Here is a 14,064-nt window from a genome sequence, read left to right as displayed (position 1 = left end):
TTCATGGCGACCACAGGGGTTCCAGCGCCTAAAAAGTCTAAAAGACTTAAAAACTCACCCAAGCTGTCAAACGTTTCAACTCCTCATAAACAAGAGGAGGGGCAACAGACGCATTAGAGGGATAGAGGATACGGCAGAGAGCATTAGAGCTTTAGGCACTTAGTCTGTTAAAACCAGAACATATCTGTGCCATAGCAGATAATTGTGCAATGAACTGTTACTGTGTGTCTGTTTATTTGTTTTAATATATGTATTTGAATATATGTATTTATATGCAATACATACTATGTATTTATGGTACTTTCTTTCGACTAGAGTCTTAATATCTCAGCAGGTACATCATCAAGAGATTATTCCATCTGATTTTTACTTAAAGGGGCTAAATATAAACACACTGCACACATTTTACCTTTGTTATTGGCTAAAAAGCTGAAAATCACAAATTATCTTTGCACCTCACAATTATGTGAACTTTTTTTGTTCGACTAAAAAAGTCCAACAAAAGTGCAACAGAATTCCAATCAAACACACTTTGCAAGATTACTACAGATAATCAACAAAAAATAAGAGCTACAACTGACTAAAGAACACACAAAAACGTCAATACTTCTTCATAAAGTTGTGATTAGATTGATCTTTGAAGACAATGAGACACAATTAAATGCAGAAAGAACGTCCTTTCAGCCAATGCTGAAAACAATAAGGTGGAGAAATATTGTGTCAACAATAGCACTTCAAGATGTGTGAAAACAGAAGATGTTTCCCTTTGAAAGCTGCAAACAAATGCAATTATTGACGTTTCCCTGGCATGATTATAGAACTGTTCTAAAAGCATCATATGCAGAAGCATGAATCATTACAAGCTTCTACAGATAAACATTCTGCTTTAAAGGGTTTATGTGACCCAGTTGCATGCAGAGAAACACACTCACAGCTTACTGGAGCAATCTATTCAACAAACACCACCGTTATGTAATGCTTGCAAACAATGAAATAAATTGAAATATTTTAAGGGATGTCCAGAAAAAGGTTTGGTAAAAAGAAATAGAAACTAATTTGAAAAAAGTCAAAACCACGTTATACTCCCACGTAAACACATCTACCAGTAATGCCTGTTTTTTTTTTAAAAAGCCTTTTTAACATGTCTCGAATGCACTTGTGTGGGTGAATATCTTACATGTTGCTGTAAAGCTGATGACTAGCCTGGGGACAAGATTGTGTGTAATGCCATTGCTTACACACAGCATGTGCATTGCTTTAAACACAAATGCATCCAACACTGAAAAGGGACTTTTTTTTTTCTTCTCTCAGAAATCTGACTGAAGGCTTGTATCTAGCATTTCCTTGCTCCCTGCATTTGCCTCCATAACCCGGGCTCACCTCCAGAGAAGTGAACCCCATCCAGGAGATCCCCATTCTTCTTCCGAATGAGTGAGTGGGAGTCAGTTGGCGCTGCGGGCGCTCATGAAGAAGGGAGGTGGAGGGTTAGTGCTGGCGGTGAGTAGGTGGATGCTGGGAGGCAAAGCTAATTTGCTGTGACAGAAATCAGAGCTGTCAGGCCTACCATGACCAAGCAGCATGGACAGCATAGATCCAGTGAAAATCCACAGCTATGGAAAAAAAGGAATGTTGGCGACCCAGAAAGGGGGGGAAGAAACAGGGATGTGGTGCAGAAAATCCTGGGGAGCATGACTGAGTGTGCATGGAAAGAGGAAAGGAAGGATTTACCCATCCAGGACCACAAAAACAAGGAAAACTGCACTAGAGTTTACTCTGCAGTTATAGAGGTGAGTAACTCAGACATTTAGGAGAAAACCAACAGAGTGAGAGTCGCGCACTAAATTTCTGCCCCCTAGAGAGCACCGGTAAAAGGTTACCAGGATAACTCATCTAAAATTCATGAGAAAAACTCCTGGGCTCTACTTCGCTACTGTAAGCAAAACATTGAAAAATCTCATGGAAAATAATATAATAGAAAGGAAAAAAAAAAAAAAAAAGAGCCTCAGAGAAGGGCAGCCACTGGAATCATCACTTAACGATGAGAGGGGAAGACTCTAAATGACAGAGAGGAAAAGAGGAGGGATTGTGGGAGATTAAGTGAGCTTGGTGCTGTTTGTAAAACACTGCAAAGCACCACAGGATGTTTGTCGACTGGCACTCCTATTCGGGATGAAGAGAAAGTCAGGAGGGAGACCCTAAACTTGGTTGCAGAGAAAGCGAGGGAAGAACATTATCCCCTGAGCGGCGCTGAGTCTGAGCAGAGGATCCAAGAAGGAGATAAGGATTAAGCTGCTGTGTTGTGCGTCTTCATTAATGGGATACAAGTTTGAAAAAGGAGACTGAGAAGAAGAGAAAAGAAAAAAAAACCTCAAAAGTTGGAGGTTAGTGCTGTCAGGCGGTTTATTTTGGGATTTGGGATTCTGGTTACCTTCTTTCATGTTTTGGAGAGAAGAATTGAATCAAACAAGTAAGTCAAAATATTCACTCTTTTGGAACTTTTAACCTTTGACCTCTGCATCCAAACATACTGTTTGCATAGGGAAAGCTGTCTAAGCTTCAGTTTATTTGTTTGCAAATGAGAAGAAAGGACTGCAGAAGGTCAAGCCTGTCAATATTCTTTTACATATGTTAATGTCAAACCTTCCTTTATAATTACAAATGTATTTTCCACCCATGTAAAGCTTTTTCATATCATCTCTGACTCAAATACTATTGGAACAACCCAAACTGTAATTTGAGCACATTTGGTCAGTGGGAAGCAAAAACCCATTGCTAATAGAAAACCACTAAGTGTTCTCCTAATAATGTTGCACAAGATTTTAGAATACAGAGATGAATTATTTATCATTTGTCTTCAATTCTGGATATCAAATTTCAGTCTGCGATGTCTAATGTCCTGCAACATGTTTACATGTTTCAGAGCTCTAGTAAACTCAAATAAAATGGTAAAATTAACTCCTAAAGTTGTACTTATATTGACCTAATTATTTGCAGAAGCAGACAGAGACATCTAAACGCTGCAGGTCACAGCTGGAGTTTAACAGCAGGGATTTAGACTGTCCAAAGTCTCGGGTCATCTCTGTTCTCTGTGTCTCATTTTATGGGAGAAACTTGATTTAGAGTCTGAACATGGTTACATGTTTTGGATTATTCTTATCTTAAATTTTCCCCACTTCTTAGTTTTCTGGTTGAGTTCATAATGCTAGATGACATTTGTTGGTTCAGTTCACAAAAAGCAAACTTTTTTTTGCCTCCCTTTCCATTCAAAGTGCCAACATAAATACTTAGTATGCATTGATACACTAAGTGGATAATGTTTTTGCATACCAAAGAAACTAATATGTACAGTCTTCCTTATTTCTATCATAGGGAGTAGATTAAATCAGACCCAAGGAAAATATATAGAGTATATGAATTGCCTGGTTTATAAACAGCCAGTAACATGTGGCTTGGTATTTCAGCTTGCCCACCCCAAAACATTTTAGATATGCTCTCGTCAGACATCTGTGAATAGGCACGTTTTCCGTGAATAATTTGGAGTCACATTGCTCAGGTAAATCTGCGAATAAGTAAATCGGCGAACACTGAACCATGAAGAGGTGGGGATGCGACGTAAATGGCTCCTTGTCCACCACTGCAGCCAGTGGCTGTAGAAATGAATACTACTGGACAGAAAAGAGTCATGACTTACGGGAAGACTAGAGTCTAAACAAGAGATAAACAAAAATAGTTTAATATCAGACTAAAGACAGACTTTTCCTAAAGTATTCAGGGTGAGGATTATGCTACTGCAATATCATATAGATATTTTGTAAGGCTTTTTACAAAATTAACAAGGAGTTCCACATGTGTTTATTTCTGTAGTTTAATTGTATTGATAAAAAATTATCTGGATTTATTCAGAGAAAGGTAGTGAATAAAGGGGTGTTTTGATGATTAATCATTTGAGTCATTTATCAAAGACAAAAAAGGGCAATTTTCTCATCAAAGCTGGCCAGATGTATTTTTAACTTCAAAGAAAATAATCCTACTGAAATTCCCTGAAGCTTTGGATAAAATGTGAGCTTCATTTTTATGACCAAGTAATGAAAACCTAAATAAAGTACCCATTAACAGATAAATTTATATATACTCGGAGTCTGTGATAGCTTAAAAAAAATGCCATCATAAAAAAATATAGCTTAAGGCGATCCTTCTTTCATGCAAAGTGATTTTTTTAGGGAAAAATTGTCTATTTTCCTCACTTGTCAATTGAGTTAGTAGAAGACCTTATGAGGTAGTTTTCCCGTATATCTGCTAAAATGTCATAGCTTGCAAATAAAATAGCCCATGTCTAATATTCTTGCCTTTTTTTCCATTTGATTATCATCTAGCCAGACGGAGCCAGAGGGAATTCAAGAATTTAAAGGATCTGACTCCCTGAATTATGACCTCTGAACACTTTCAAGTTCTTTCCCTCCTGCTGTTCTGCGTCCTCCACAGCTCTGAGCAAACCTGCCCTTCTAAATGCTTCTGCATGTCTGACACAGTGAGATGTAGTTCTGTTGGTCTGCACGAACTTCCTCAATCCCTGCCCTCCTTTCCCACCAACCTTGACTTCAGCCACAACCACATCATCCGGCTGGATCCAGACACCTTAACCATGACGCCCCGACTGGAAAAGCTCTGGATGGCCCACAATGAAATACGTACATTGAGTCATAACGTTTTTCGTAATGTGTCTGGCCTGAGACTGCTGGACTTGTCCTCCAACAGGCTTCAGATGGTGGAGCAACACTACTTCCAAGGGCTGTGGAGGCTGGAGGAGCTCCGTCTCTTCAACAATAGGATCACACAAGTGGAGGGCAGCTCGCTGAGCGGTCTGAGCAGCTTGAAAAAAGTTTACTTCAGCTTCAACCAGATCACACACTTCCCATTTTTCTTCATCCAGGATCACACTCACCCTTTTCTGGCTATGCTGGACCTGTCGTCCAACCGGATGTCGAGTCTTCCGTGGGAGGATGTGAAAGCTTTGCCACAGTTGGTGCAGCAGGGGCTGTACACTCACAACAACTCATTCATCTGCAACTGCTCCATGTACGACATGTTTAGGCACTGGAATCTGAGTAAATACAACTCGATCAAAGACTTTACAGATGAGCACACCTGCAATGTTAATGGGGACCCTTGTAAATCCATCCGGTTCTTTCGTGACAATGGGTTTTTCCAGAACTGCACTGAAAAACCCATCATACAGCCTGAAACGGATCTCCCAGATGTGGTGGTCTTTGAGGGTAACAGGGTGCACCTGGACTGCCAAACATCCATTAGCAGTACAAACCTCTCATTTACATGGCTTTCCCCAAGTAGGGGCTTCATCACCCAAAGCAGCATGAATGACACACGTATTAACATGTTTCCCGATGGCACCTTGGAGATACACGCAACCACGACCAACAACTCAGGTGTGTATCTTTGCACCGCTGTGGACATTAAACAGGCATTGAATGCAACATGTAAGGTGAAAGTGATCGTGCTGCTGCGGTTCCACACTGGTTACACAACACTGCTAGGCTGCATTGTGACTTTGGTTCTTATCCTCGCATACCTTTTTCTCACTCCATGTCACTGCAGCTTCTGCAAACAGCCTCCAGTGCACTCCAACCAAGGCACCTTGTCGTGCATTTTCTCATATTTTACAAGAAAACAACCCAACACTGACACCTTGAAGCATGTGGCCTTCATGGAGCATCCAATGGGTGAAGATAGGATAGAATGGATACCTCAAAGCTGAGGATAGGCCATGTTCTTTGGTTAGTTTGTCAGTAGACAAAGAGATTTGGTTAACCTTATTGTTTGGAAGAGCTGAGATGTCATTTGAGTGTAAATGCAGTAAGAAAAATCAAGCTCTAATGTCTCTTTTTCATCTTCAAGAGAGGGGGGGGAAAAAATCAATTTTCTGTTCCAATTATTTTTTGTCTCATGACCAGGTAGTCGATATAAAAGTTTCAGCAATGGTTTATTACCTTCACTGTAGAGCTTTTATCAGTCCTACAATTCAGCTAATAACTTATTTTTTGCACTCAGCCACAGCTGTGTGAGGAGTATTTCTTGTAGGATCAGACTGAATCTGACTCACTTCTCACATAAAGTATTTAGTGTGAATTAAAACTCCCTCAGTATGTTCAAGCTGAGTGATTGTGTGAACTGCACGAGTGTAGGTTTGAAAAGAAAAGCAAAATGTTGACTTGTTCATCAGCTGCAGCTCTGATGGATTATTGTACAATACCTGGAAAAAGTATTTACACTCTTGAGTTTTGTTCACATTTTGTCACATTACAGCCACAAACATGGTAGCCAACACTAAGAGGTGAGGTGAAGTGAAAGGAAAAGATGCCTGGTTTTTTAATTTGCATTTCTTGAGCAGTATCACAATGATACAGATTTTTTTTTTTACAAATTAAAAACTAAAAAGTGTGTATTACTTTTGTATTTAGCCCATTTTACTCTGAAGCACATTAAAAAAATAGTGCGTTACTTTCAAAAGTGATCCCATTTTTGGGAAGATGGATGAAAAACTTCAGACTGAGTCAGAGGTTCACATTCCAGTAGAAAAAAAAACTACAATTGACTAGCTTAAATTCAAGCAAATTTCTGTATTGCAATGGCCTATACACAGTTGGCACACACACAGCTAACTAACAATCTGTGGAAAAACTTTGATATTCACAAGTGCTCATCATTAACGCTGATGCTTGAGCTATTTTGCAAAGAGTTTGCAAAAATTACATTCTTAAACTATGCCAAGCTGATAAGAAAAATTTGCAGATGTAACTTGCAGATAGCTGACTCTTGAGAGCCAAATACACTAACATTCAAAGAACCACTGCAATTACTCACTTTTAATGTAGCTTTTATTTTTAGTTTTATTTTCTAATTGGGGTCTTTCAAAGACAGCTGCTTGCAATGAATTGCATTTAGGAGTCTGAGAGTAAAGGGGGCTTATCTGACAACACATTTTATAGATTACCTTCCACTTGACATCTGTGGACTGTTTAGTGTTGATTTCCCATATAAAATGTAAAAATAAAAACAGAGTATATGATTGCAATGCCAAAAAACCCCCAAAACAAACAAACAAAAAAAAACCACAAAAGTTTGAGAGATGTAAATAGCTGCATGTAGGTCTATGGATCAGTCTGTCCTGAAACTTTCCCATTTCCCTAATAAAGGATTTAGCACCTAATTAAGATCTAAATATCATCTTCCCTTCCATGGCTTATCTGTCAGAAAACAGAGGTTCCCCCGGAGTAATCCATCATGCATATACATAACACATTCAAACCTGTTGCATTAATCTGCCAGAAAACAAGCCTAAAAATCTCCATCTGCACTCCGCTTATCTGACAAATGGTGAAACAGAGAAATAAGGAGTCTCGACAAACAAAAACCAAGCAGCGACTGGGCTGCTCTTCAAAGAAGGCAACTCTTTGATCATGCACTGCCGAGCACTTTGAGTGCAGAGGAACAAACATGAGAACTAAATTTGAACTGAAGTGACAAATTCTTCAAGCAGCTCTGACGCACAGCCAGCGGGGGCATTACTTTGTATGGCTTTTTTTTTTCTTGTTATTTGTATGTATGGGGGGTTTTGTGTATGTAATTGATCTCAACATGCTTGAAATGACAAAATTACACACCACAACGACAGAGATTAAAGCAGTAGAGGATGGACTTTTATATACTTTCATGGAGGCGCACGAGCATTCATGATAAGGAAAAAATAGTGTTATTCTTGTAAAAGACTGAAGAGAGAGTGAGGCTGACTGAGCATGAAAGAGTATAAAAAATAACATCCCTTAATCAATTTGTCCACACCCATGCTGCCATATTTCATTGAGTTTGTATTTTAATCTTGATGCAAACACTGAGTGGGCTGCAGAAGATTGAAGGGAATTAGATGTAATCCTTCATGTAAAGTCTAAGAGGTGCTGTCTCTCTCTGCACATCTCACAAAGAAAAACATACTCTTTGAGTGGGCACCTTGAACAGAAACTCAAGCACAAAAATGGTCATCTATAATGAAACAGTGCATGAAACTTTCAGAAACTCTTTGGGATTAAGCCAAAATCTGTCAGATGAGGAGAGCACTGCATTGTTCTTTCTTGTTTCCATTTTTTTTTTCAGGTTGGGAAGCAACATTTAAATCCTTCAACAACGATTACACAACATACTGCTTCGTGCTAGATGCAACGTCATGACCGCCTTTTTGGTTTTCATAGCCAGTGCAAAAGAGACACAAACTGATGTGATGACTCTGGATCTGGCTTTAGCAGAATAACATGAGGACACACGATCAGGTCTTTTGTTAATTCCTGTATTTTAAAAATCCCTCTAATCTGGTTCTGTTCTCTTACGTGCACACAGCTGGAGGTTGGATTTACGGTTTCTGATGTGATTTGATGAAAAGCGGAAACACAGATGACTCGATGTGAACATTTCAAAGGTCAAAAGGATCATCAGCGGACCGCGTTTATGTAAGACAACAGGAATATAAGATTTCAGGAAGAAGATACAGAAAAGAATCTCATCCAAGTGTGTTTGTGCAGCTTGAACTGTTTTTACATGTGACAACATTCTAATCATAGACTTTAACGTACTTTATTTGCATTTCATGTGATACGCATACATAAAATGCTGCATAATTGTATTATGAAATGAAAACTGTAACAATACATGTTTCGGAAAATTAAAAACAAAAAAGTGGAAAGGAATTACTTGCTTTGGTTTTCTGCCTGCCCGTAGTGATACATTGTAGAGACAAGTAGGCAATTTCACCTGCAGGTCATTTGCACATGTCCTGATCTAGAATTGCAATTTGTCTATTTTTCTTTGCAAAAAATATCAGTGTCAGTCATGGAAAGCTTTGCTTTAAATCCACTTTCAAACGTTCCACTGGTTCTGATTTACTTGAGCTCTTCACTGTCCGTTTTGGTGAGGTTGTGGCTCTTGTTTTTTCAAATGATGGGTCAATTATGTTTCTTTATAAACCCTATATTAAACCTTCCTTATGCTCCTTGTCCACTAATGTTCTTTATAACATTTAACATGACAAAATGTGAAAAAAAGTTAGAGTATGAAACCCTGCACACAACATGCAGGGTAAGGTACATTTCATTTATTTCCATAGAATAAAATATAATGTCTTCATTTAGGAGCTGTGCATGTTCAAATTTAGTTCAGAGGAAGACGGACATATTTAGTTGGCTATAATTAAAGCCGTTCTCTTAGCAATTGTTTCATGCTAACAATTACACAACATACCTTCCCAATAATCACGCCAAAAAACTGAGAACTAATTTCTAGCCTACACACAAAGCCTACATGGCTCAGTCTGCCTGCCTTCTGCAAATTATCCAGAGTCATTCTAACAAATTACCCAGATGTAAATGAAGCAGCCCTTGATGTTTGAAAAGATGCCCTTCTCCTAAGCAAAACACTCCATCAGGCTTCAATTAAGGCATACACTTCCCTTCCCAGATTAATTGTTTTTTCCTAGTTCGGCTGAGTTCCCAGGGATTCAAAATCATCTTAGTCAAGAATCTAATTACTGTGAAAGGGGAGTTTTATCCTGAATAGTACGAGTTGAATTGCCTTCACTTGTGGAGGGAGGCTTTGACTGTCAGTGTAGGCTATTACTGAGCTGTCAAAACAGTCATCAAGCAAGAGTGGAGGCACCCGGCTGTGTCAGATACATACGCATCTCTCAGACTAAGTGACATCCTCATACACAAGCCAATGGGAGGCCCGGTGTCACAAAAAGCCCTTATTCTGTTCTAACTGGAAACCCAGAACGGAGCATAAGCCTGAGAAATACGGCAGGCGTTCGTTTTTTTGAGCAGCTACAAGCCTGGGTAGTCTGCTGCTCCCTGGATCTTTTTTGAGAGCTAGGTCAGTTGCTTCCAAAAAAAGATCAAAACAAATGCACACTGTTACAGCAGACAACAGGCTGTTTATCATACCTCTGAATCCGCAGGCCATGTTCCGTGTTTACAAAGTGGCATTAAAGCTGCGAGATGTCACACGAGCCGAACAGAAATCTGGTCTTGGAGCGCCGTGGGGAATGAAACACGCATCGATGCCACAGGCCAATAGGTAAATCATATTTCACTTCAAACAAACAAATGAGTTACACACGACAGATCTAAGACTGTCAGCACGTTAGGCGCAGTGTTTTGAGGCTGTTATATTTTTACAGTGCTGTGGTAAGTGGAATTTAGTTAGGCATTATAGGATTTGACAAGCACAATGGCTCTGAGTATTTTAAATTTTATATACTGGCTCTAGTGACATTTTTTACAGCAACTTTTCGTATTTTATTCTTCCTCTGTGCAGTTCCTGACATAAATCTGTACTGATGCATCTGGTTAGATAGATAGCTACATAAAAGTATAGATATGGGTAGTAGATCCATTTCTTTTGTCTCTCTAAGTAAAGGAAGTAGTGTGAAGCAGGTTTTGAATAACAGAAAACCTACGAGTAATTAAAAACATGTTATCTCATAAAGAAAACAGATTTATTGTTTCATTGATGCTTTCTAATTCTATAACACAGGCAGCAGAAAGATGTAGAAAATCCAAAGTGTGCATTTTAAAACGCAACTGAACCTTGTGAGACTTCTGAAATACTTTCCTTTCACTAAATATCTTTCATACCTTGATGCACGAAAAAATATACGCCAGTGTTGTCATGGTCGGTTCTTACCTCACGGACTGAAGTGATGACTCATGTGGACGACCTTCCGTCTGACCTTACAACACAGCCAGGCAGAAAGGACAGTCACGCAGGCGGTGGTGAGGCAACAAGAGCGAGCCGGGAGGAAGGTAAAGGCTGTTATTGAGCCCCCAGGCTGCTGCCAACAGGGGCCCGAACCTCTCACCTTTAACCATGCAAGATAGATACGGTGGAGTGAAAAACTTTTGCTCCCTTACAGATTTCTTCTCTTTCTGCTTTTTTGTGTTTGTAATTGCTTCAGACCGTCAAAGAAATGTTAACTTCATGGTCGCGGTAGTGCAATGGTCAGGGGCTGCATTGTTGCTTTTACAATTATTTTCTACCAGAGTATGTTGCCCCATCATCAGTTTGGAGTCTTAATCTCCAGAAGCCTGATAAAACAGGACAATCATCCTTTCTACACCTGCTCGTTCACCTCAGAACAGCTCCAAAATAAAAATAAAAATCTTAGCAATTCCCAAGTTTTTGCACTGGCCTATTTAGAGTGAGCACCAAAATGTAGCTGGCTTTACCTAAAGCAGACTATTCATGCTAGAAGCAATCTCATGTCATTGATTTAAGGGAATCTGACAAATATGGCATGGGGCCGACTATGAAAAAACTGGATTTGGATTTGGTTTCAGACATTTTCTCATCAGGTTAATTTTCTAATAAATCATGAGCTCGTTCCAGCTTTTTGCATTAAGTCATCGTATCTTATCTTTTCTTTTTTTTCCCTTAGTCTTAGTTTGATAAACTGAAACGAAACACCAAAATAGATGAAATTAAAATATAGGCAAATACTTTATATAGCACTTTATGTCACACAAGCCTAACAGAAATCTGGTCTGTTAGGCTTGTGAGAGTCAATGACAACTAATAATGCACCAGCTTTATAGGAATGTCACATTACTTTGTAGAATATTTTAATCACTGTATTAATCATAGTGGGTGCTTTTTAGCGACATTGTTGTAATTATATATGCTCTTTGTCACTATGGTTTTTCAGTTCGCTATTTTTTCTGTCTTTTGTAAAAGCAGATTCTAATTATGTTTTCTTGTATTCTCTCTGTCCTTCTCCCTCTCCTCTATTCTTATTTCAACTCTTAACAGCACCTCTCTTTATGTTCCGTCTCAGTGTCCATTGCATTTAAAATGAACCTAAAGCTACATGCATGCAATGGGATAATGGGAGAGGTAGTGTTCTCCCAGAAAATGAGATTCAGTCTTTGTGTATACCACAAATGTAGCAGGAGCTATTCAAATATAACTCCAACATATCTTATGTAAAAGAATAAAGGACTTTCAATAAAGCAATTTAGATTTATACAAAATGTACGTCAAAATGTTCCAGTATTTATATATATATATATATGTATATATATATATATATATATATATATATATATATATATATATATATATATATATATATATATATATATATAAGCATCTCCTAAATTAAAATATGTACCTTGATTAGAGCATTAGCTTGACATTTCAACAAAGCTCTTTCACATTTGATGCTTTCTCCCCGAAATCAAATTAACTGAACAAGAACAAAACAATGATGTTATTAGAGTAAAATATGTAAAAAAAAAAAAAGAAAAAAAAGTCAAACTAAATCAGCATGAAAACACAAATCTGTGCTAATAGTATCTGAATTAATCATTTAAACAATATACTCTTAATTTGTTGTTTGCAATCTTGTTGTTTGTAACATATTTTTGACGTTTAGTCAATTTTCACATTAACTTTATATTTTTCACTGTCAAATGTGTAATGGAAAGTTAACACTTGAGTAGGCTTACCAAATACTTTTTTTACTCAAGTAACTTCTTTGATTATTTCATGGATACTTTTTTTTTAGCAAAAATACAACAAACTAACAGTATTCAACTAATATATCCCACCAATTATAGCATTTATCTAACTTGAGTTCAAATAGTAAATATTAAAGGGGAAGAATAATGTAGCATATTCCAGGCACATAGTGCAATTGTGTAGCACAATCAACTTTGCGTTACCTTCACTTGTTATACAATTGCTGCATATCGACTGAAAAGAAATTTGAAATGGATCCTCTGACTCTTAAGAAGACGCTGCCTTCAGAACGTCATCGCGTTTAATTTCACCGAGAAGTAGTTGACGCGAGCTCGGCAGGTGCGCAATCACCAGGTGTTTGCATCTTCTTCCTCTTTTCCGCCACCTGCCGGACTGGAATGTGAACGCCACGTGTTTGACGCTGTCGCTTGCCTGCAGGACTTGAGTGGGGGTAGTAGCGTGGGGAGCGTGCTCTGTACGGCGGAAGCAACACTGGTTGCTGCGGAAAAGGCAGCAACTGGTGAGATCAAGCCGTTCTGTAAGCAGAACGACTGTCAAGGGAGTCATTCTTTCATCAAACATGAATGAAAGAATCAAACCAACACTCCTGGTACGTATAACGAGGAAATAACATAATATAATGTAAAGCTCAAAAAAGCTGACTTTACATAAGACTGCTATTAAAAAAAAAGAAAGAAAAAAAGTGTGCCCAATGCAAAACACATATACATGTTTTTGTTCTTATGAGGTTGAATTGACATTTCTCTTAAAAACTGAGTGCATGTGGATTATTTAGTTTGTGCAACATACTTTCTTTTTTTGTCTCCAAGAACAATCTGTGGTGGGTTTTCAGGTGACTAATGCATGGCATAGTCATCTAAATTGCATTACTTGTGGGTTTTCCAGGGCTAACAAAGCATTTCCAAAGTGTAGTGTTGCAGCAAACATAGACATTTGTGTGTTTGTGTGTGATGGATGGATTTACCAGCAGCTCCCTTAATGGTTTAAATAGAATTTTCCTGGTCAGTTATTCTGGAATTGACAACACACTGCCAGAAATGGGCGGAGGTTTCTTAAATTTAGGGGCAAATGGCGCCCTCTGGTGTGTGTTTCTATAAAACACGGGATCGTGAGGCGAGCAAAGACCCTCCCTACCCCCAACCCTGTAGTCCTTCCTGGACAAACGTCAACCATCGTAATTACACTTTCAGTGGTGATAGGGCAGAGCCAGGAGCACTCAGCATGGAGTCTGCACTTCTAACAAACTCCTCAACACACAGCTCACACTGCAGGGGAATATAGATCTGGTAAGGTGCATTTATGTTAAGAAATGTTTCCCTCAGTATTCAAAAGTTTTTATCTGAAAAAATCATTTTCTAAATCCCATTTAAGCCTAGTTTTTACAGTTCACTTCAGTTTTTCAATGTGAAGTTGGGAATTTCTAAATCAAACCCATATTTTTGAGTGAAATGACAATGAGACGAGAGG

General features: G+C 38.5%; 1 protein-coding gene across 3 annotated transcripts; it reads left to right on the top strand.

Annotated features, from left to right (window-relative positions):
• Positions 1–2,104: 2,104 nt before the first annotated feature.
• LOC129370292 (amphoterin-induced protein 3-like) lies at positions 2,105–8,991 on the top strand. 3 transcript variants are annotated; one of them, XM_055046176.1, is made up of 3 exons: positions 2,105–2,467; positions 4,374–5,444; positions 8,407–8,991. In XM_055046176.1, exons 2-3 carry the CDS (start codon positions 4,427–4,429, stop codon positions 8,430–8,432), a joined length of 1,044 nt encoding a protein of 347 aa, XP_054902151.1. In that variant the 5' UTR covers positions 2,105–2,467; positions 4,374–4,426; the 3' UTR covers positions 8,433–8,991. The 3 variants fall into 3 exon arrangements, with proteins under 3 accessions (XP_054902151.1, XP_054902150.1, XP_054902149.1); XM_055046175.1 differs by having other exon boundaries at positions 2,105–2,381; positions 4,374–8,991; XM_055046174.1 differs by having other exon boundaries at positions 4,374–8,991.
• The last annotated feature ends 5,073 nt before the right edge of the window (positions 8,992–14,064 follow it).

Source organism: Poeciliopsis prolifica, unplaced genomic scaffold (genome assembly GCF_027474105.1).
Source record: "Poeciliopsis prolifica strain line A6 unplaced genomic scaffold, Auburn_PproV2 SCAFFOLD023, whole genome shotgun sequence".
Taxonomy (NCBI): Eukaryota; Metazoa; Chordata; class Actinopteri; order Cyprinodontiformes; family Poeciliidae; genus Poeciliopsis; species Poeciliopsis prolifica.
This window is presented reverse-complemented; position numbering and strand designations above follow the sequence as displayed.

Excerpts from the sequence above, each read along its gene's own strand:
- LOC129370292 (XM_055046175.1), top strand. The coding sequence starts at position 4,427 with ATGACCTCTGAACACTTTCAAGTTCTTTCCCTCCTGCTGTTCTGCGTC.